We start from the raw sequence: 23,577 nt of genomic DNA, 5'->3' as shown, positions 1-23,577 counted from the left end.
TTTTCCCTCCACATTTAGAATCGACATCACGTGTTCAGAGTGTTTGGCTGCTATAAATTCCCACGTGACGATGGGCCACTTCGTTGAGCCATCATCTGTGGCCAAGTCGCTTCTGAAAAATATCTGTACGGCTCAGTGGGCTTTACCTGGTAAAATAAAAAGTTTAAAATGTGCATCTAACACATCAATGTTCCGTGCTGAAAGTTTAGTTGTTGTTTTTTTTAAGTGTCATCAACATATTATGTTATTTACCAAATGAATACACCAGTGTCAACGCAGATCAGACACGAATCAAAGACTGGAACGCGAGTGCACACAGATGCGAGTGATGTTGTACATTCAGATTAAAACAGCAAACACTCGGGAAACATAACTGCAACAACATCTTTGTTAAAATTTTGATCGAAATTTAGTTTGACAGAGTCGTTTACGAAACATTATTATATTTGTGTTGCTTTCCATCACGGCACTGGCTGCAGCACATGGCGAAACATCTCACCAATCGGCATCCTCATCTATTCCATTACTTGTTCCATGCCACTCAAGTAACCGATTCAAATATAATCTGAACGCAACATATCGAGAACTTGTGTGTACGGAAACAGTGGGCACTATTTGACAGCTAAGAGGCGGGCCACGGTCATAGGCAGAGAAATCAAAGGGAGGGTTGGTTTATCCTGAACTTGAAACATGGGACCAAGGGAATCGACAGCACAGACAAGCTGGGAGAAGTCCCCATCGTGGGGGCTGCCGGGCGCTACTGCATCGCAGTGTCAACGGCAGCCGGTATCTCCATTAGGACATATGAAAGCGCGGTCAATGTGGCGGTAATGTTATGATTGGGGGCGGGGGGTAGGTGGGTGGGGGGAGATACGTTCAGTAAAATTCAAACAACAGGAAGCGAGTGGTTTTGAGAGGAAGGGAAGAACGCATGCCCTCGGCACATGCTGGTGTCACGAGATCCATCTCCCCTCCCCACCCACCCATGCCGCACCCCGGCTATTAAAAAAAAGTGGACACGGGAGGCAGAAGCTATGAGAAACGGCCATGAAACCAGGCCCCGTCGAGGCCAGTGCTTGTACACACGTTAGCTCACTACATGGTACCCGTAACCTGCTATTTAATGCGCGCGAACACTGCGCCTTTTTGTCGGTTTAGCTCCCACAAACGCGGGTTCTGAGTGAATTGTGCAATGAAAGTGTGTGGGGGGGGGGGGGCATAAGGGCTCCACAAACGCCCGTGGGTCAATGGAGCCGCAGTTAACCTCATGTTCGGTTCCAATTCTGAAACGCGCCAACAAGGTAATGGGAGAATGTAAGCGTTGACAAGCGCACACACACAAGTCATCTCTTTTTTTAATTAAAAATGAAAAAGTGACGAGTGAGCATCCGATGACACCAATGACAATTTGCTCATTTGAAGTTTCAGTCACAAATACGAATGTTTTTTTTTACCAAACACAACGCTCGCAGCACTAACATACAACTGAACTTGGCAATATTACGCAGTTAAAAAGGCCAGATCTAAGATCAATTACTATCGTACTTGTGTCATTCCATTATGAATTAATTTCACGTCATTGTAATTATGCTTTTAGTGTAATTATAATGGACCCCGAGTCTGGCGAATAACGGGATTACAGATTTCTTCTGTCCATATTAACAAACACAACTTGTGTTTCACAGCACAAGGCACCCCCTGCTTTTAGACTGTTGATACTCAACACCAACACCACGACTGGTTTAACATTTAACGAAGTGTGTGTATTTTGACAGCGCGATCTCGTCAGTGGGTGCCACCGTTGGCACGATGTTAACTTCCTCGCCTGGTATGCAGGAGGTCGTGTGTTCGATTCCGACTCTGACGCCCGAATATTTGGAGTTTGCACGTTTTCCCCGCGGTCGCGTGGATTTTCCTCCGGGTCCTCCAGTTTTCCCCCCCGACTTATAAATGTCCACATGATAGGCCACTTCGTCGAGTTATCATATGTGGCCAGGTCGCTTCGGAAAAAAAGCTACATCGATTAGTGGGGCCTTACCTGGTAAAATTAAAAAAGTTTAATTTAAGTGTGGTCAAATTATCCCTGTGACCCGCGAGGCGTTGGGGAGGTCATCATCCAACAGCGGATTAACAAAGGACCATGCGCGTATATTGCGAGTTACGTGTTCGTACGAGCCAGCGGTGTAGAGGGGGACACGCACCCTGAACATGCCGTTGTACAGCGGTTACACAACAACAGAAAGAGAAGCGTGCGAAATTCAAGATGACACACAACCGTACTTCATTAAACACACAAACACGCGCACGCTACACTAGAAATATATAACATTATTAAACACGGCAATAATTTGATCTAAAGTAATGAAAACGCGAGACGCTATTTGCATTTCCGGCTTGCAAACCCCAGCCAATAATAAAAACCAACCCTGACCATTGAGGCCATCAGGCGAAGCACCTGCAAAGATATTGCTGGTAAAGGAACATCACTTTTAACGCATTCATAACCTGCGGGGAGTTTCATTCTAAAAATACACATCCTTGTAGAAGTGTAATAATTCATCACTTCCCCCCTGGAAGAATTCTGGGGTTACAATTGAGTCCTTCCTGTCTATTTTACATCATCCACTTTGTATGTTCTGCTGTCTTCATTTGCATACAATTTGCTAAAGTTTGCACGAACTATTTTTACACGCACCAGTCAACGCGTCCGTTGTGAGAGCGTGAAATTCCATGTTCAATTGATGAATCGTTACGGGCCTATGTTCGGCATTGTAAATGAAACTGAGAAACGAGTTTCCTCTGAAATTTTTCACGCAAATTAAACCGAGCAGGCACAAGGAGTATTAAACATGCCAGCCCCTGGGCATGTGCTTTGCAACATACACAATAATATACCTCATTCGGTGTGCAAAACCCATTTTTGGGGCAAGTGCTGTCAGCGAACACCTACGGAGGTCGGCACCGCACACAAAGCCGTTCACGCTGGCAGCTTCATGCACACGGGAGTACTCTGTCGAGGTCATAAACCTGCACAAGGCTCTCGCGATAACATTCTGAGACTCGCAAGGTCAGGCCCGACCGAGGCAGGTTCAGACGCCATGTACCAACGTCACGTGCAAGCATCCAGTTATCTCGAAGCCGGACAGCCAGAGTTGTAGTGCAATACACAATTTTTACATCACCCCATCACAAACGCAAATAAAGGAAATGTCACACGCGCACGCACACACACACGTGGAGTTGTCAAAACTGGTTGGATGAGGCATTTTAGACGTCTGGCAATAACCATCAGTTTTTTCTGTTAGATCGCGTAAATATAAATGTGCCGTTATACCCGCCACCACCCGACACAGCCAATTGGTAAGGTTTGTCTAGTAAACAAACAATAACAATGCAGCGATATGGAGGCATTAAAATACCAAACAAAATGAATACCTTCAGCTCATTCTCCAGTTTCTCTGCCATGTGCGTGTATGCACTGAATACCCCAAGACAATGTAAACAGAAATGTAGTGTCCATTCAATTGTACATGAACCTCCACAACTTTCTCCAACACACCTTATAGACTCTAAGACGTGCGTCTGCACTTCCAATGAGTTCATATACGGTACACCGCACGCGCCTTTGAAAATGTAATTCAGCAAGTGTTATACCTCCATTTATAATGGCACTGGCCAGCACGGTGACGTGTGACCAAACAACCCTGATGATCAACATGGCGTGGGAAGACCTCCCTCTTCAGCAGCGGATTGACAATGAGTTTCGGCCCTTTATTCACATCACCTACCCTGGGCAATCCCCATGGGAAGAAAAAAAAAACTAGGAGCACCTCTGTGCGTTCGTGTGATACAGGGACTGCATTCACCACTTGCAACTGTATTCTAGACAGCACTGAATACAGCTCCCCAGCTCGTACCTGAGAGGAAGCAAGTTCGACTCCCTTGTGTCGTCTCTCCCAAAAGACTCGTGGTCGAATCCGTACCTACCCGCAACATCGGGCGATACCTCCTTTTTCTTCTTGGTTCTTTCGGTAAAGTCACGTAGAATGGAAACAATAAATATAATAAAAAATAAAACATAATAAAATAATTCTCACGACGTTTTGGCCACAACGCAAGCAGCCGTCATGAGGTGAAGACCAGGTCTGTCGGGGAGACAGCGTCTGAATTATTTTATTAGGTTTAATTTTTTATTGTTTCCATTCTACGTGACTTTACCGAAAGAACCAAGAAGATTAATCCCTGCAGATACCTCCTTTGTTACGTTCAAGCAGAACCTGAATTAATTGTCCTCAACTCCCAACTCCAAACGTTCATCTACATCAGTTTTCCCAAACTTCTGTCCTCATGACCCATTACGGTTTTCCACTCCGTATTTGCCAATCTTAAGTTCGTTTCACAAGCAAGTTGGTTACACGCTGCGCGTGCCGAACGATTGCTAGGCATATCTCTCACGTAACGTACAGAGCACCGATTCAAATCAAGGATGCGTCACGTGATATTCAAATGCACACGCAAACAAGACATCGGTTCATTTCACTCGGTGCTCCTGGTGGCACAGGGATTAATTGTTTAGCAATCATCAGGCAAGTGCAGTGCATTATCATCACTTCAAACACAATTTGTCATTACATAACCATTAAAAGGCATGCGGTGGTCTTGTCATGGGGACTGAGAGATTGAAAAACGATGATAAAACCTATTGAAGACCAAAATGGGTGAATCCAAAGTGCTGTTACGACGAAGGTTGTGAAAACGAAGACCCTGCCAAGTTAACATTTACAAAGGTAGTTTCGCAGCACAAACTCGCCTCTCGCTTGTAACGTGCCACACTCGGTTCACATCGGTCGATTCTCAGGTGTTTCCTTGAGAAGATGAACTGAAATAAGGTCACTATGGTGTGACCGAGCAAATGGAAAATCCAGTCACGCTTATTTATCTGCCACTATCACTGTGGAATTAACATCAGCTGTGTTCCTGCAAATAATTGTGCGAGGAGTAAATATTGAAATGTGTCCCAACATGCAATTCATTTTGTAAATACATTAAAATGATTGCAAATTATTGTTTAACGATAAATATGCCAAACGTAGCACTAGTTTTGTGTAAGAAATCTGTTTTCTTATATTGTGCAAAACATTCGAGAGAACTGCTGGAAAGGATATGCTTGGCAGTTAAAAATACAATGTTGGAAACACAGCTGACGACGGCGAGACTGGACTAGTTTCTTTGGTGATATCCAATGTAACACATTATTCGGGGACATGCATTTTAAGGCTTCGTTTGTGGGAATAAAAGCATTAAAAGTCAAGGCGGTGGGATTGCTCCCGGTGAGTTATTGTACAAATTATTTGGCGATGCTGCTAATGCGTTGGCAGAGGCACTCGAGCACAAATAACAACAACAAAACTCATATTCGTCAATAACACTGTGGACTTATAAAGGAAAAAGACACGTGACATTTCTGGAAATGCCCCTTCTTGTGCTATAAAGAAGAGCTATTGCCCAACATGCCGCCTATTATAGATATTTTTTTTTCCTTTTAAGGCCACAATGTTATTGACTAATGTGTTGTTGTTTTTTATTACCATATGCATTCACCATTATAATATAAATGCATCGTCCCGTACATCTATATCAAATTATTAATTACTCCTATTGTATTGAAACGATACACGATTCTTACTGGGTGCTCATTAGGGCTCTCTTGTAGATAGCAAGTAGAACAACCAGTGAGCCTTCAGGGCAATCTCGTTTCCACCAAAATGTTATATCAATTGTGTTGTCGTCATCGCATCGTGAGAACCAAGTACCCGTGTTCTCGTCTCTCGTCAAACAGTGCAATTATTCGTGTCTGACAACGGGGCTCATGGAAGCGGACGTCACAGAGCTGTCTCCGAGGGCGAGCAACAGTTTTAAATGCTAGAGGGGGGGGATCGTGATTCATTCTCAGCCAAAAACAGCACTGGCACCACAGACCCAAAGGGACCACACTGCAACGCGACAGTTAAACCCCCTGTGCTAGAGGGGGGAGGGGGGGGGGGGGTTCGCACCCACGCCCGGATAAAGTGCCATCGTTTATTTGGGCACAAACTTAATACCCTCGTACTAGAAAGGCTCTGGGATTTCAACAGCGCAGGGACACAGGCGCACATTCTATTCTTAACTTGTATCCAAGGAAGTCCCTGGCCAAATTCGGATACCGTTACAGTGACATAAAAAACAAATGATTACAGCTCACCCGGACAGCCGCCACATTTAACAAAAAAGATAAGAATAAAAAGAGACGGCGGGCAATCTTCACGTGGTCGTTCACAGTCCACAGATCTGAAGATGGAGGGACGGAGGCTATCGGTGCCGAGCAGTGCTCTGCGCGACTCCCCACTGCGGCGAGCTCCTTGAGAGTTTAGTGCGCGCGCGCGCAATCGATGCTCACGATTCTTCGAGGCTTTTGCGATCACTGAGTCGGCGGTGGCGGGCCGCCGACCCGAGCGTCGCTGGCGAGGCTGTGCTTCCACTGCTCCCTGAGTTGGCACACGGCGGCGCCGTACTGCCGGTGAAGCTGCAGGAAATTTGGCTGGGCCTCGGGGCCCGACGAATCGGCGCCCTCGCCGCCGCCCGCAGCGGAGCCGATCGGCAGCAAACCGTTCCTGAGGTTGTTGCACGAGGCAGACGGGAGCAGCCTCGGCGAGGGGGGCAGCTGCAGGGGACGCGATGAAGTGTCGTTGCTGCTGCAGGGGGCCTTCACCGTATGCGACCGGCGGGGCGTGTGCGTCGCGGGGGGGGGCGGCGCCTCCGTGGAGGCCCGAGGTCGCGCGTTGGCGGCGTCAGCGTCCCATGGCACGCTGCTGTACCTGCCCTTCAGTGGCCCTGGTGCGGTTGAACAAGGAAGAAAAATCACGCTGATGTATGGATTCTGTAGCCACATTCCGGCATGCGTTTTTTTCTCGGACGTATTTACTTCGTGACAGTCACGTCACTTTTGAAAGTGCACAACGAGATGACAAGATGTCACCTGGTCCCCATCTGAAATTATTATTCGTTTCCCCAAACGGTATTTACCTGTGCCAAAACACACTTGGCGTGCGACATATGACAGAGTAAGACTATGGTGCATGTAACAACGTGCGCACATGGTCTGTGATGTCATCACCTTGGCCGAAGAGGCTTCTATATTTAACGCAGGTTTTTTTTTTAAACAAAAATACAATTTCTATTCCATCATCTTTACAAGAGTTATCATGACCCCCTTCCCCCACCGCACCCCCCCCACCCCGCCATGCTACAGGCAGATGGACAGAGCTAATGCATTAATATTTTTAATGCATTAATGCCTTCGCTGGAAAGCATTAAAACACAAACAAAACGTGTGCCGTCACCACGTGACTCAAGAGGCCGTTTTTTCTTGCCGGCGAGATGCACTGTGCTAGGAAATTTGGCCCCAGTTGTGACAAAATATAGAACGAAAGTGGCCCTGCCAAAAATCAGAAAGACCACGCTCGCACCGGCGAAGCCTGTCTGACCTTGCTGAAGCCAGACAGTGGGAAATTAAACCGTGCCTAGAAAAATGTAAGTGGCAGTGGTTTTCTGAAGGCCAACTTTGATCTGGAGTGCTATACGATAGTTTCAAGGGTAACACGATAAACACTCGAGCTTAAATACTAAAATAATCATGTTTAGGATGCCGAAACTAACGGCCCTGTGACGCAAATGAAAAGCAATCGGACCACAAGGGGCTTTCGCAACGCTGACAATCTGCCAAATTTTTAAATAAGCCTCCACTATTAGTTTGGACACAAAACTGAAGTGTTGCCTCAACATCCCTGGAAACAGTGAAAAATTGCATTTTGGCATTTTAGACGAGTTGCCTCTTTTTTTAGTTCTCTGCCACAATTGTTCTTGTGACATCGAGCACCGAGGCGACTACGTTACAATTCGGACCTCTTGCGGTGAACCACGACCACGTGTCGCAGAACAGCCCCAGATAGATGACGTCATAGAACGACTTTAAAAGTCATTTCAATGGGCCACTCATCCACGCTAAAAGCACGCAATTTGTATGCGCTGCAAAGACTGTTGCTCAATACGAGAATCTGTAATGATCCAGAGTTGGAATCGGGTTCCATCTGGTAAAAAAAAAAATGTTGACGAGATGTTGTTTTGTGCAGTCATCGGTGACTGGGCAGAGAATTCGCTTTAATAACAGGCGCTTGCCCGGCTTCGAACCCACAATTTCAGTGGTGCTGGCCCGGTGCTCTACTAAAGCCATCACCAACCACCCTTAGCCAGAATCCTGGGTAGAGGATCCTAGGCGAGGCAGGTGGCAGGGTAGAGCACACAGTGCATGTCTTAAGGCTCTTTATGCGCACACTTTTAACCCACAGCTCCCGTGCCCCGTAAGGAATCACCGTCACGAATAATAAGAATCCTGTGGGCACCGGCACTTGACGTGTAAAAGCCACTGACGGTGGCAGCGGTGGGACTAAACCGACGATCTTGTCACAACAACAGAAATCCGTTGCTGCCGCCGCTGCCGCCACTCACCGTTGACCTTCCTGGTTCTCTCCAGCTTCACTGCCGGCCCCTGATCCTCGAGCAACGCGGGGTCGGCCCCCTCAAGCCCCACGAGCAGCAGGTACTGCTGCTCCAGCTCGGACGCCAGCGTGCGCATGTAGCCGTGGTTGGCGGTGGTGAGCGCGCGCACCCACGCCTTCAGCTCGTCCTGGTCGCCCGCCGCCAGCGTGTAGGTGCGCGAGCCGGCGCCCTCGAAGCGCAGCGCGAAGGCGTAGTCCGTGGAGGCGGCATCGCACAGCTCGACCATGCAGCCCTCGAGCACCACGACGCCCAGCGGCTCGCGGTCGCCTTGCGCCTCGAAGTAGAAGAGCAGGTTGCCCTTGAGCACGAACCAGCGGCGCTGGTAGGACGTGTGGACTTCGCCCTTCTTGCGCAGGTAGCCCTGGCGGTCGACGGGCGAGTCGCAGTTGGCGTAGTACGTCAGGCACCGCTTGTTGAGCTTCATCCCCCCGGACGGCGGTTCGAAATTCTGCGGCAATAAGAGGGGGGCGGTCACGTCCACGCTTTCTCACCACGGTTTCATCGGTTTGTTTGTCCTGGTTCTTTGAACCGATGTTTTTTCCACTCGGTCATGTACAAGGCTGCCGATAACGGGACCTGCGAGCCGGGAGTTTGTGTTTTTGAGTCAAATTGTACAAACCTGCTCCTTTTTAATTCTACCAAAAATATATTTTTTTCTCTTTTGCCGTGCCTGTGTCGTTGACATTCATTGCTAAACCCACGCAGTGGCCGCTGTGGTATGATTTACTTCCTCGTTGACATTCCCATTTCAAGAAGAGAAAAAAATATTTGCAAAAATATTTCCGTTTAAGTGAATGCGTGTGCTGAAGGCTCGGAATGATTTCTCACGCAGTTGAGGATTCGATTCAACGCAGCCATGCGGTCGTTTTTGAAAGCAATTTTATAATTAAAAAAACACTGAAATAGCACCTTTAGAAAAAGTTGTCCCACTGCACTTTACAAGAATACAAATATGGGGGTCTCCATTTAGTACGTACGCATGGAGGGGGGAGTTAATCCAAATGCGTACGCTTGCGTATGGAGGGTCTACTGACAATGTACGTCCGCATAGGAAACGGGGGGCGGGGGGGGGTGAAGCATCGATAACAATTTGTCTACATTGGCCTTCAAATGAGTTAGAGTCCGGAGGTGGACTATCTGTTGGCTTAAACACGTCAATATTATTAATCCTTGATCGTTTCTGCGTGGACTAAATATTGGCCGTTCTTTCGAATTCGGGGGGTGCATCAAGCGTACGTATGCAGAAGGGGGAAGGGGTGTAAAAAGTACACACGCGTACAGGGAGGGGTGGAGGGGTCAAGTTTTGACAGATTTTTGCATATGTACTATACAAAAACTGTCAGGCTACAACTGGTACTTTAATAAATCATATATTTTTTTTAAAGAGGAAATATACAAATTACAACAAAAAATTAACAAACATGTACCAATTGAGCAATTGTAAAGATGAATACTTTTTTTCGTCTCAAGTGGTGATTTAAAAATCAATGATGGACTCCCAAGTCCCTGACTTTTGGCGAGCGAGTTACATCGTGTAGGTCCATAAAGAGAGGCATTTAAGTCAAGAGGCGTGAACATATGTTTGTTGCCAGGTCGCCTGTGGGATAGAAGCCTTCGAGTGCCAGGGGAACAAAACGTGGAATTTTATTTGCATTAAAAGGTATTATCATCACTAAAGGTTACCATCATCAGGTTTAACCACGTGAGAATTAAAAATTACGGACAGGAACATGGAAAACTTTAAAGTGAAAATGTAAACCATAAAATAGATTCTATATTACATAAGCCGGCTAAGTAAGTGACCAGCGAACAGTCGGAGTGTTTGAGAACAGGAATAGTACGATGCCCGGGTTTCACTTATCCTGCCAGAACAATCTTCCTCCCAACAAGCACAGATCCACATTGTCTGTTTTTTGCATTCCTGAGGAGTGGCTTTAAGAACCCATGAGAAGCAAACAAGTGTTCATTGTCAGAAGTGGTGTTTCATGTAGTTCCACTGAGCATTATTTAACAAATGTTAAAACGTGTCCTCCGAGCATGATTTTCAGGATGGGTTGGAACGCAAACAATGACGTTCCCTACCAAGCGTAGTGCCCTGACTTGTAAAGCAATTATGAGTGTTGTTATTATGTAAGCGATTGTAGCGACGACTTGAGGGACGGCTTTATTTTTAAGCCTCACATTTGGGTATTAATCAGTAGATTGAAGAAGTGCTTCTACGTCTGGGTTGATCTCATTTAAAGTAATTACTGTTGCGCCCTGTCTTTCAGAATGTAACTATCTTATCAAGAGCCATAGAGAATGCTGTCTCTGGCGTCGGCCAATCAGTTTCAAAGACAATGAATGAATGTGTAATGACAATGAAGCCTGCATGCGGTGTGAGGAGACTAGTGGCCACGGGAGGTAATGACAGCGGAGTCAGCCTTCAGTACGAATGCACTAGTGGCCACGGGAGGTGATGACAGGGGTATCAGTTGTGAGTGCGAAAGGACTGGTGGCTACGGGAGGTAATGACAGGGGAGTCAGTTGTGAGTTCGAAGGGACTGGTGGCCATGGGAATGTTCGAGAAGGGAGCTTAGTCAGGCGACAGAAGAGGACGGCGGAGTCTGCCGGTGGAGCGAGCGTCCAGAGTAAGCGAGAATGATCGAGAAGGGGGGCGTGGCCTCGAGTTGGTATATAAGGTAGAGATGCGTGGGAGACTCTGGGCTGCTGCTCTGTGATCTCCACCTGATGTCAAGTGAACGTGTCTTCAATGAAGTGCCATCTCAAGTGCCTCAAGTCGTCATTACACATGCATTTGCATGTTTTGCCACAAGTATGTGTGGTTAATGCAAACTTGGATGCCTTGCAATATATAGGTGTCCATTTCGTGTTTGAACACCTTAACACCTGCGTTGTTGCCAGCAAGGGTAAAGCCTATTCTTCTGCACTGGGATGTTTGGTCAATTCCATGCATGAGTATTTGGCTTCATGTGGAAGCCAGGGAACCCCAGAGAAAACCCACCATACGAGGAGGTGACACTCACTCGGCATCTCCTGGCCTACATCTAGCAGCGCCATGCCTGCAATACCTGGCAAGCCCTGTTGTTCACCCAACCAAATACTAACTAGACTCACCTCTGCATAGCTTCCGAGATTCGCCAAGATTGGGCGCATTCTGAGCATTTGCCTTACCGACCCTTGTAATGTAAGCCATGCCCTTAAAATAGTTACCTCCTTTATCATTATTTGTAAACTTGTTTACCCAAGGAAGTCTCGCTGAATATCACGGCTCTCTTTCAGGAGAGTCCTGCCAAGTTCTCACACTCATCTAAATGTTTATTTATTCTGGAGGAATCTGATGAGCTATAAAGCTCTTGTTCACAGACATCCAGTAGGAGCGGGTGAGAACGTCACAACAATACAAAAACGTGAGAGTAGTGCCAAGTACAAGAAAGGTATTCTAGATTTGAAGTTTTCGTGACTGCAAGGATTCATACTCTTTGGTTTTTTCGGTAAAGTCACGTAGGTATAAAATAAAGTAAAAACAACAAAATTAAATCACGACGTTTCGGAAGCAACACAAGCATCTGTCATCAGGTATGACACTACAGTAATTTTGCTGGAGCAGTCACACCTGATGACGGATGCTTGTGTTGCTTCCGAAACGTGTGATTTAATTTAGTTGTTTTTCATTTATTTTATTTTATTTTTTACCTACGTGACTTTACCGAAAAAACCAAAGAGTACAGGAAAGGTAAACAAATAACCCAAACACACACAAATAAAACGAAACCATCCCCATCTTTCCAGGCAAACCCCACTGGGGCATTCACTTATTTTTCAGAAGCGACCTGGCCACAAATGATAGCTCAACAAAGCGGCCCACGGTTTGGACATTTATAGCGGGGAAAAATATAGCCATGCAAAACGTAGTCATGGAAAATGTTGCAATGTGTAATCCCAACTGGAGAAGTTTGCAGGTATTTGTTGATCATTCTGATATATGGCCAATACCAGTGACATTGTGTTTTTCTTTGCTATAAAAACTGAGAACGCCCAGAAGAAACCCATGCAGGAGAGGGGAGAGCGGCGCTAACTCCAGACAGGAATGTACCAGAGTCGGGAATCAAACGCAGGCCTTTCTTGTTCCTGAAAATCAATATTTAGTGGGAAACCTTTAAATACAAAATGTGACATTTTTGTTGTTGTTGTATCATTGGCGCTCCGTTTTTCTTCATTCCCCGTTTTGATGACCTCGCTTGGTTCACTCGTAGCACGCTGCTCTTGAGCTTTACCCAAAACATTCGCCTTGCAAAATAACGTACAGTCAATTCAATGGGGGCTCTAATCTGATTTTTTAAAAATGTCTTATCAATTCATCGATACAGCGCTGTATATTATTGTATAATCCACAGCATAATTAATTTTGCGGAAACTCTCCGAAAAGAATAATTTAAAAAAATACCAGATGGCAAGTGTAACGAATGTGGTGGGAGGAAAGCACCCCCCAGGAACTGAGAGGGAAGTTTTGAAGGAGATGGTTTGAAATGATAAACCACGATATGAAGGAATGTGGGGTGGACATGCAAGGCTCAGGCAAGGAATGAGGACTAAGCAAGCAGAAACTCCGATTGAGTGGAGAGAGAAAAACATTCAGAAAAGGTGAAGTTGAATTGCCTGTTTGTTGCTACGTCTTTATATCTTTTTTACAAATAATTCCATTATGAATATCTAGAATATGGTAAATATATAAAAGATAACAATACTACGTGTTCACCCATCGTTCACCCGGGCCACCCGTGCAAATGAGTGCAAACAAATCATTTCAGGAAATGGGCACCGATTAACAAAAACAGGGCCGACCTATTTTAAAGACAAGTTGAAACAAAAGCAGCACCCATTCTACATCAAAGCAACTGCTCAGTCCCACTTTTCCGATATAAATGAAATGTCCGAGTCGAGCGCTTGCACACGAGTGAACACGTGTGGAGGGTGGTGGTGGTTGTGGCAGGAGTGGTGGGATGAGTGGTTGCGCAGCGAACCCGGCCACTCGAAGTCACCTTCAGGGCCAACAGCAGGGACCCACCCGGCTGTCAGAACCGGTCCCTGGGGGCATCGCGAAGTGCCGCGGATTAAGCGAGTGCGGGGCCTGTAGCAAATGTTATAAAGGGGCCATAAATAAATTAAAAACACACCCAAATATATTAAAACAACATGTTTAACTTGCATGGTGAATTGTATTTTTTTCATTTGCTACACAGCCAGATAATACGACAAATCGCTAAACTTAAACACCCAGTCGTTCATAAAAGTTGAAGCCATCATAGTACTGTAGTGATAGAGCAAGTGCAGAATCACTGAACCGGGCCCTTGAAAGTGCGGGGCCCGTAGAATATGCTACTGTGCTACTCGGATAATCCCGCACTGCGCCTCCCCTCTAGGTAGGCTCGGCCTCAAAACTAGTTGTGTGGTGGCAGCGTGCAGCATAATACACTAACATCGCCCACCGGGTTGACAAATGTGACCGGGCGTGGTGCTGGCCACCCAGCACCGCCTTCGTTTGGCAGTGGCGGCGGCCTTAAATAGTTGCTACTCATACTTTTTGGTTCTTTCGGTAAAGTCACGTAGGTAGATAAAATAATAGTTCACGACGTTTCGATCGCAACACAAGCAATCGTCATCAGGTGGGACAACTACAGCAAGAACAAACTGCTGAAACGTCGTCACCTATTAATTTTCTACCCACGTGACTTTACCGAATGATCCAAAGTGTATGGATTCCTGCAGTCACGAAAGCTTCAAATCATAATTAGTTGCTACTCTTTCGATTTAAAGCTTTCGTGACTGCAGGGATTCATCTTCTTGGTTCTTTCGGTAAAGTCACGTAGAAGGGAAATATAAAAATAATACAAATAAAACTATATAAAATTATCTTTTATTATGTTTTATTTTTATTATTTAATTATGTTTTATTATTTTTATTTTATTATTTCCCTTCTACGTGACTTTACCGAAAGAACCAAGAAGATAGTTGCTACTCGCTAACAACTATTCTTAGGTTTTTTCGGTAAAGTCACGTAGGTAAAACATCAAAATTAATGAAAATAAAATAAAACAAAAATCACGACGTTTCGGAGGCAAAACGTCGTGATTTTTTTATTTTATTTTCATTAATTTTGATGTTTTACCTACGTGACTTTACCGAAAAAACCTAAGAATATGAATCCTTGCAGTCACGAAAGCTTCAAATCTAGAATCGCTAACAACTCTTGTCCCAACATCCCTTTAAACGGCTATAAAGCGGTGGGGGTGGGGGGGTATTGGTATACGATTGTATGCGACTTACACAAGATTGTGTGTGTAGATATATCCTTGTGTGTAGCCAAGGCCGTGAATGTACGCGAATCACATGTTTTTTCTCGCCCCCGTTCCCACAATCGGCGGCGACACGTTGACTAGAGACGACCCCGGCGGCTTTAATAACTTTGGCAACTTACCCGGACCGTGATACACGGGCACCTGAAAGTCGATTTCAGGTATCTCTGCCACCCTTCCTCAACCTTCACCACCTCCTCCGTCTCATTCAAACTTGTGGCCACGCTGCGCAACAACCACCCCCCTCGACCATTCAAACACCGAAGTTAAAGGCTTTCAAGACCAATATCATCCATAATACTGGGTGGGTTGGGGGGGGGTTCGTCTTTCGGTTAGATCGTGTAAATGCGTGTCGTTAAACCCCACCACCACCCACCCGACACAGCCAATTAGTAAGGTTTGTTACGTAAACAGAACGTGGAAATTCGTTACTGGTCACAGCAGCAGCAACGCCGGTGATGTTGGAGGGCAAATCCACGACACTTTTTGCCGTCAAAATCTCCTCCCGATCGACTTTCCCCCCCCCCACCACTCTCCCCCCCAAAAGTAAACAACTTGATTGATAAAAAAATTATCGAATGTAAACTTTACCACCGAATGAAAACAAAGAACAAAGATCCCACCCCACCCATTGTGACCTTAACGGACTGTTAGGGCAAGTGCTGTTAGCGAGTAGCACATATCTATATAGGACGGTACACAAAGGGCGAGTGGGTGGCCAGCATCCACAACACCCAGGTACTCATTTGAGTCCGAGTCGACCTAGGGGAGGGCACAGGAACGATTTGGATAATCGCCCACTGGTGTTGGCCCTGAGCGGGAATGGTAGCCGCAGCCACCGCTCCCCACCACCACAACCAGCACCAACCAGCACCACCACCACCAACAACCACCCACCACCACCAACCAGCACCAACCAGCACCACCACCAACCAGCCCCATCACCACCAACCAGCACCACCACCACCACCAACCACATCACCATCACCACCACCAGCCCCATCACCACCACCACCACCAGCCCCATCACCACCACCACCAGCCCATCACCATCACCACCAGCCCCATCACCAACCAGCACCACCACCACCACCAACCAGCCCCATCACCACCACCACCAGCCCCATCACCACCACCACCAGCCCCATCACCACCACCACCAGCCCCATCACCACCACCACCAGCCCCATCACCACCAGCCCCATCACCACCAGCACCACCACCACCACCACCAACCAGCACCACCACCACCAACCAGCCCCATCACCACCACCACCAGCCCATCACCACCACCACCACCAGCCCCATCACCACCACCACCAGCCCCATCACCACCATCACCACCACCACCAGCCCCATCACCACCACCACCAGCCCCATCACCATCACCACCAGCCCCATCACCAACCAGCACCACCACCACCACCACCAGCCCCATCACCACCACCACCAGCCCCATCACCACCACCACCACCAGCCCCATCACCACCACCAGCCCCATCACCACCACCAGCCCCATCACCATCACCACCAGCCCCATCACCACCATCACCATCACCACCACCCCCACCATCACCACCACCCCCACCACCACCAACCCCACCATCACCACCATCACCACCACCACCACCATCGGTGAGTAGGAGGAGGCCCAGGACCGGGTCCGGACGATCGTCACCGGTGCCGTTGTGCCGTGAGCGGATCGGCGGTGGTGCGCGGCGTAGCGCGATAACCTCCCCCTCCCCCAACCACCCACACCGCAAGAGAACAACGCCACAACAACAACAGCACCACCACCACCATCACCACCACCACAACACTCGCAACGAAACTTTCAGGCAAAGCGTCGCGACGTACGGCGGATGTCACCACCACCACTAAACCCCAATCACGGCGGCCTGTAGGTTGTGACCCACCTGCCGTGAAGGAGATGGAAGCGCCGCCTTTAGAACCCTTGTTTTCTACGTCGGTGCGAGATGTTTGAGCGAAACAAACAGAACGAGAAACCCCACGTCCTCGGTCGGCCTCCCTGATGCCGTCTCCTCCAACTCCGTCGCTCGCGACCCCCCCACCACTCGTCACGTGACCCTCGCAGCCACTAGAGGGCGCTACACACGCCTCCACCAAACCCCCCCCACCAAACCCCCCCCTCCACCCCCCCCACCAACCCCCCCTCTCCACCCCCCTCCAACCCCCCCATCCACCCCCCCACCAACCCCCCCATCCACCCCCCCACCAACCCCCCCTCCACCCCCCCCACCAACCCCCCCTCTCCACCCCCCTCCAACCCCCCCTCTCCACCCCCCACCAACCCCCCCTCCACCCCCCCCACCAACCCCCCCTCTCCACCCCCCTCCAACCCCCCCCCCATCCACCCCCCCCACCAACCCCCCCTCCACCCCCCCCACCAACCCCCCCTCTCCACCCCCCTCCAACCCCCCCACAACAACTCCCCCCTCCACCCCCCCCACCAAACCCCCCTCTCCACCCTCCTCCAACTCCCCCCACCCCCCATCAACCCCCCCACCAACCCCCCCTATCCACCCCCCTCCAACCCCCCCGCCAACCCCCCCTCTCCACCCCCCTCCGACCCCCCCCCCCCGCCAACCCCCCCCCCACCAAACCCCCCTCTCCACCCCCCTCCAACTCCCCCCACCCACCCCCCACCAACCCCCCCTCTCCACCCCCCTCCATCCCCCCCCGTCAACCCCCCCACCAAACCCCCCTCTCCACCCCCCTCCAACTCCCCCCACCCACCCCCCTCTCCCCCCCCCACCAATCCCCCCTCTCCACCCCCCACTAACCCCGCCCCCCGCAAACTCTCCCCGCCCACCAACTCCCCCCTCCACCAACCCCCCACCCACCAACTCCCCTCCAACCCCCCCCGCCAACTCTCCCCCCTCCAACCCCCCCCCCCCCCCGTTGCATTTCCAGAAAGGCTCAATCCTATTGTTTCTTCATACAATTCACACTTTACTGGTCACCCCGTGCGCCCTTTAAATTAAATCTCAACGTTCCTCCTACAATGCCCCCCATCACCGCACGGCAGAAACACACAAAATAGACCCCAAAACAATTGTTTTGCCCGCATTGAAACGGCTGTACCGCCATATGGACCTGAAATCTCAATGTCCCTGTACAATAATAATATGGCGGTAAACCGTGTGGGTTGACACGGTATGCGATCAAATCACTGTGTAACAAAATATATTTTTTGTTCCTGGGTAGTGTTATTTTCTAATTGCTTATGCGTCAAAAGTACAGAAAATCGCTATTATTCCTAACAAACTTTGCTTTTGTGACCAGCACAGTGATATTTTGAAATTCACCTATTTTCAATGAGAAAACTGTTGCATTTGTGTCATTCCTTCACGTAAAGTCCTGGCCACAAAAGCAACTTCCAGTGCAACGTGAAGTCTACGGGTGGTGGCAGTGGACCACTGCGTGTGTCCGGCCTTCGCACATGTTTGTCTCGCAGTTGTGACACCGTCTTTGCTCCTCTATTTAAAGACCGACACGGGAAGACTTTCTTCACAGTTCTGGCCTAATGGCCCGACGAATCTGGTTTGTAAATCAATCACCTTGCGAAAACGAATATAAATGTTGTGGGGTTACTCGCCCAAACACGCCGGTGTGCTGAAGCAGCAACCGGTACGTTTTGCTTACGTAAGAAAACCTTAATAATTGACTGTGTCGGGTGGTAGCGGATTAAACGACGCACATTTGCATGATATAACACTCCCCAAAAAAAGAAATAAATGTTGTACAGCTTGTGTCTGATTCGTTATCGAACAGCTTCTGTCTGAGTGGCATTTGCCAACAGCGACTCGTTCCCGGAAGCTGCAGACAATAGCACGGGGGGGGAGTGGACCATAGCTCGCGGATACGCGCCGCAGTCGGTGAAGAAAACAAGAGCATCTGTCCGTTGCTTCTGGTCCACGGACGATTTAAGCTGTAATCACGTCTTAAGGTTTATTGATTAAACGAATCGTGAATTGAGGAGGGGTGGGTGGGGGGGATATCGATTAGTTTTTTTTATTCATGCAAATGCACAAATCTAACGAGGCAAAGCGGACGGTATACTGACCCCACCCCTCCTGTACGTCTGTGAAAAGAGCTTCACCGCTCATCGGATTCCTCCGGTACAAATCGATATTCTGATTCGAAGAAGGCGCAAGTCGAATTCTTCTTCTTCCGTACGGCTGATGGACGTGCAGAGCGACAACTGCAATTTCACATTCACGTGGTCAAAGGCAGCCTAAGCGAATCGGAAGCAGTATTTGTGGATCGGAGCATTGCCTCGTCACGCGTTGTGCGGTCGAGTTCCGGATGACCACAGCCGCACACGACTGGAGAGGTTTTTTTAAAATTACATTTCCATTTGGGGCCGTCCATAAATGACGTCACGCACCTAGGGGGGGTGGGGGCGGGGTCAGACATTTGTGACGATGTGTGACGAGGGGAGGGGGGTTTGAGAAATGTGACGTCACGTAAAAATGCGCAACTCTAAATACAGATAGACAACACGTTCTACTTAATTAAATACTTTTTAATAAATGTTTTCTCATACAACATCAGAGTACATTAAATACGCACTACAATGACAATAGTTTAAAGCGATTTGAAGCATGTTTTATTTGGGGGGGGGGCAGAGCTTTGTGACGTCATATTTGAGGGGGGGGGGGTCTGACTTTTTGTGACGCCGTGTGACGAAAGGGGGGAGGTCAAAAATCGTCCAAAATCTCGTGACGTCATTTATGGACGGCCCCTTTGTGCATCAGGTGTCACCCGCATTGTCACCGGACGAGGTTTAGGGTGGACCCGTGAGAACGCCTCGTGGAAGACCAAACCCCAAGGATCTTGTGCGTTCGGGTCTTTCACAAGGCACTGAACTGCACGGAGCAGCGGCTGTTTTCACAGGGGGCGTTGCCAGAGATTCAGAGTGGGGCGCGCGGGGGGGGGGCACGTTGTTATCTGCACGTGGCTCACGGGGAGGGCTTGTGCCGAGTCAGTAGACGATTTCGCGTCAACGTGGACACGAGAGGGCGCTGTCTTCACGACAATGTGGGGGAAAAAAATAATATCGTCTTGAATGGAATCGCCGTCCGAATTCACCGAGTCACAAAACCAACAGCACCCGCCTTTGCCTCGCCCAATATTTTCTCTCTCCCAATATTTAACGCTGAGTCGACCTACTGAGTACACAGCCCAGACCTGGCAATTCATGGCCAAACCTCGTGTGCGTGTGGTGTGTGGTGTGCGTGTATCGCATCTCGTGCAAGAAACTATTTGGCGGCATGTGAATTCATCGTGGCCCGAGTTACGATGAAGCTGATGGACAAGTGTCGAACCTAATTCTCTGCAGCCGTGAGCGGGCTGCTTTATGACGTTGTTCACGATTAATTTGAGGCTCTTTTATTGGTAGGAATCGCCTGGTTCCACCAGCCCACAGGGGATTATTGTGTCCGTCCGTCCGTCGTGCATCCAAAAATGGGAGGGGTCGGGCTGGGTGGAGAGGGGAGGGTGGGGAGGGGCTGGGTGGGGAGGGGGAGGGTGGGGCTGGGTTGGGAGGGGTGGGGCTGGGTGGAGAGGGGAGGGTGGAGAGCTGGGTGGAGAGGGTGGGGAGGAGCTGGTTGGGGAGGGTGGGGAGGGGCTGGGTTGGGAGGGTGGGGGGTAGGAGGGGTGGGGCTGGATGGGGAGGGGCTGGTCTCCCCGTGGTGCCCTTATAAAACTCAACGTTTAACCTACTCACGCCGGCTTGTGCCCGCCCTCACAGTCGGGCATATTTGCGGAATACACCACGCCGCCGTTGACCCTGGCCATTGACCGAGCAACCCAAAGTTACTACCAGCTCCCTCCGCAGGAATGTGTTAAATATTGAGTGCGGGGAAAAAAACCCCTAACACAATGGATCATCTTTGTTATTTCATGCATGTCGACCTCCTTATCAGTGCCTTACCTTATTACAGACCAATTCAGACATGAATGGGATCTTTTGCCAGTATCACTAATAGGGTTGAACCCTTTCTGACAATAAAACTGGAGGTGTTAAGATGTTCAAACACCAAATAGAGACCTTTTGCAAGGAATCAAGTTACTGCATTAATGCGTGTTTTTATCTAGTGCCCCTTTATAACATTTACCGTAGTTACCGGCCCCGCACTCGGAAAAGTGGGAATGAGCAGTTGCTTTGATGTAGAATGGGCGCTGCTTTTGTTTCAACTTGTCTCAAATAGATTGGCCCTGTTTTTGTTAATCGGTGCCCATTTCCTGTGATGATTTGTTTGCACTCATTTGCACGGGCGACCCGGATGAACGACGGGTGAACGCGTAGTTTATCTTTTATATATTTACCATACTCTAGATATTCATAATGGAATTGTTTATTTTAATTTATTTAGCTGTGCCGAGTGGTGCTCTCATAAGTGGAGTGTGAATTGTAAGTGTGTTGCACGTCGCGGCATATATCAACATGTATATAACGCGTAGCAAATATATAAAGACGTAGCAACAAACAGGCAATTCAACTTCACCTTTTCTGAATGTGTTTCTCTGGTAGGAACCTCCTGGTTACACCAGCTCACAGGGGATTATTGTGTCCGTCGTGCAGGGAGGGGCTGGGTGGGGAGGGGCTGGGTGGGGAGAGGAAAGGTGGGGAGGGGCTGGGTGGGGAGGGTGGGGCTGGGTGGGGGGTGGGTGGGGAGGGGCTAGTCACCCCGTGGTGCCCTTATAAAACTCAACGTTTAACCTACTCACGCCGGCTTGTGCCCGCCCTCACAGTCGGGCATATTTGCGGAATACATCACGCCGCCGTTGACCCTGGCCATTGACCGAGCAACCCAACGTTCCTACCAGCTCCCTCCGCAGGAATGTTTCTCTCTCCACTCAATCGGAGTTTCTGCTTTCTTAGTCCTCATTCCTGGCCTGGGCCTTGCATGTCCACCCCACATTCCTTCATATCGTGGTTTATCATTTCAAACCATCTCTTTCTCAATTTGACTCTCAGTTCCTGGGGGGTGCTTGCCTCCAACCACATTCGTTACTTCTAGATTCGAAGCTTTCGTGACTGCAAGGATTCATACTCTTAGGTTTTTCGGTAAAGTCACGTAGGTAAAAAATAAATAATAAGAAATAATAGAATAATAATAGAAATTACACTTGCCATTTGGTATTTTTTTTCGGAGAGTTTCCGCAAAATTAATTATGCTGTGGATATTATAATAATATACAGCGCTGTATCAGTGAATTGCAAAGACATTAAAAACATCAGATTAGAGCCCCCATTGAATTGAATGTACGTTATTTTGCAAGGGGAATGTTTTGGGTAGAGTTCAAGAGCAGCGTGCTACGAGTGAACCGAGCGAGGTCATCAAAACGGGGAATGAAGAAAAACGGAGCGCCAATGATACAACAACAACAAAAGTGTCACATTTTGTATTTAAAGGTTTCCCACTAAATATGGATTTTCAGGAACAAGAAAGACATGCGTTTGATTCCCGACTCTGGTACGTTTCTGTCTGGAGCTAGCGCCGTTCTCCCCTCTCCTGCATGGGTTTCCTCTGGGTGTTCTCAGTTTTTATAACAAAGAAAAACACAATGTCACTGGTATTGGCCAACAATCAGAATGATAATCAAATCCCTGCAAACTACTCCAGTTGGGATTACGTGCGAGTACGCATGAGACAACCAGACAACGTCGTGAGAATTATTTTATTATGTTTTATTTTTATTATTTCCATTCTACGTGACTTTACCGAAAGAACCAAGACGATGAGTGCAAAGTGCTACACGCGAGGCAGTAACATGCGAGACACACAGTACGCAACAGTACAGATGACTTAGTAGTCAAGACCAACAAACTGTGCACACGTGGCAACAAAAACGAAACGGTGGGAGCGAGACAATACGAACCAGTCATGACGGTGATTCGGGTCACTCTTGCAAACGGCGCGTAAACCCCAGAGGTCACGAGTTGTCACCCGCTTAAGACGTGTTTGACTACGAAGAGCTATGACAACACGGTACACACACGCAAGACAGCACTGTCGTTGAGCACAAGTACGCATGAGACACCCAAGGACTAAACGAGTACTTGACGGTGCTGAATGGACGGCAGCGGAGTCACAAACCGAAGCGTGGCGGCATTATGCATCGAGGCAGTCTGGACGCGTGTTGATGCCACACAAAAAGACAAAGGTCCCTCGGTATTTAAGCCTTCAAACAGCCTGCCGGGGCAAGTGCTGTCGGCGAAGGCCTGTGAAGGCCGGGGGGGGGGGTGCGGTGTGTCAAATAACTGTGGCCCGGCAGCCTTTGTCTTCCCTCCAGTGGGCGATGTTTTACGACACACGGCACAGGCGACTCATTTGAGGTCGTGTCCAACGTGAAGGGGAGAAGAGAGGCCAACCTCCCAGGACCGATTGCAAATATTTGGCACTCGTTATGAATATGTCGATGAGAGTGGGAATCGAACTTGGAGCGGGGGGAGGCAGCGGGGGGGTCGGGGTTCTTAACGCAGTGGGGCGCACTAACTTTCACCGCGTCAACTTTCACCGCATTAACTTTCACCGCACCAACTTTCACCGCACCAACTTTCACCGCACCAACTTTCACCGCACCAACTTTCAC

The 23,577-nt window shown here is 48.6% G+C and overlaps 1 protein-coding gene across 1 annotated transcript; it reads right to left on the bottom strand.

The window, feature by feature from the left end:
• Nucleotides 1-212: 212 nt before the first annotated feature.
• Nucleotides 213-17,006, bottom strand: PHETA1 (PH domain containing endocytic trafficking adaptor 1). Its single transcript, XM_061561170.1, has 3 exons — nt 16,869-17,006; nt 8,545-9,043; nt 213-6,870 (listed from the first exon to the last, which is right to left on the bottom strand). Exons 2-3 carry the CDS (start codon nt 9,017-9,019, stop codon nt 6,458-6,460), a joined length of 888 nt encoding a protein of 295 aa, XP_061417154.1. The 5' UTR covers nt 9,020-9,043; nt 16,869-17,006; the 3' UTR covers nt 213-6,457.
• Between the last annotated feature and the right edge of the window lie 6,571 nt (nt 17,007-23,577).

The sequence above is a fragment of the Lethenteron reissneri genome, chromosome 27, assembly GCF_015708825.2.
Source record: "Lethenteron reissneri isolate LAM-NWPU_2019-01 chromosome 27, ASM1570882v1, whole genome shotgun sequence".
In the NCBI taxonomy this organism is placed as follows: domain Eukaryota; kingdom Metazoa; phylum Chordata; class Hyperoartia; order Petromyzontiformes; family Petromyzontidae; genus Lethenteron; species Lethenteron reissneri.
The sequence above is the reverse complement of the archived record's forward strand: the minus strand, read 5'-3'. Positions and strand labels throughout refer to the sequence as shown.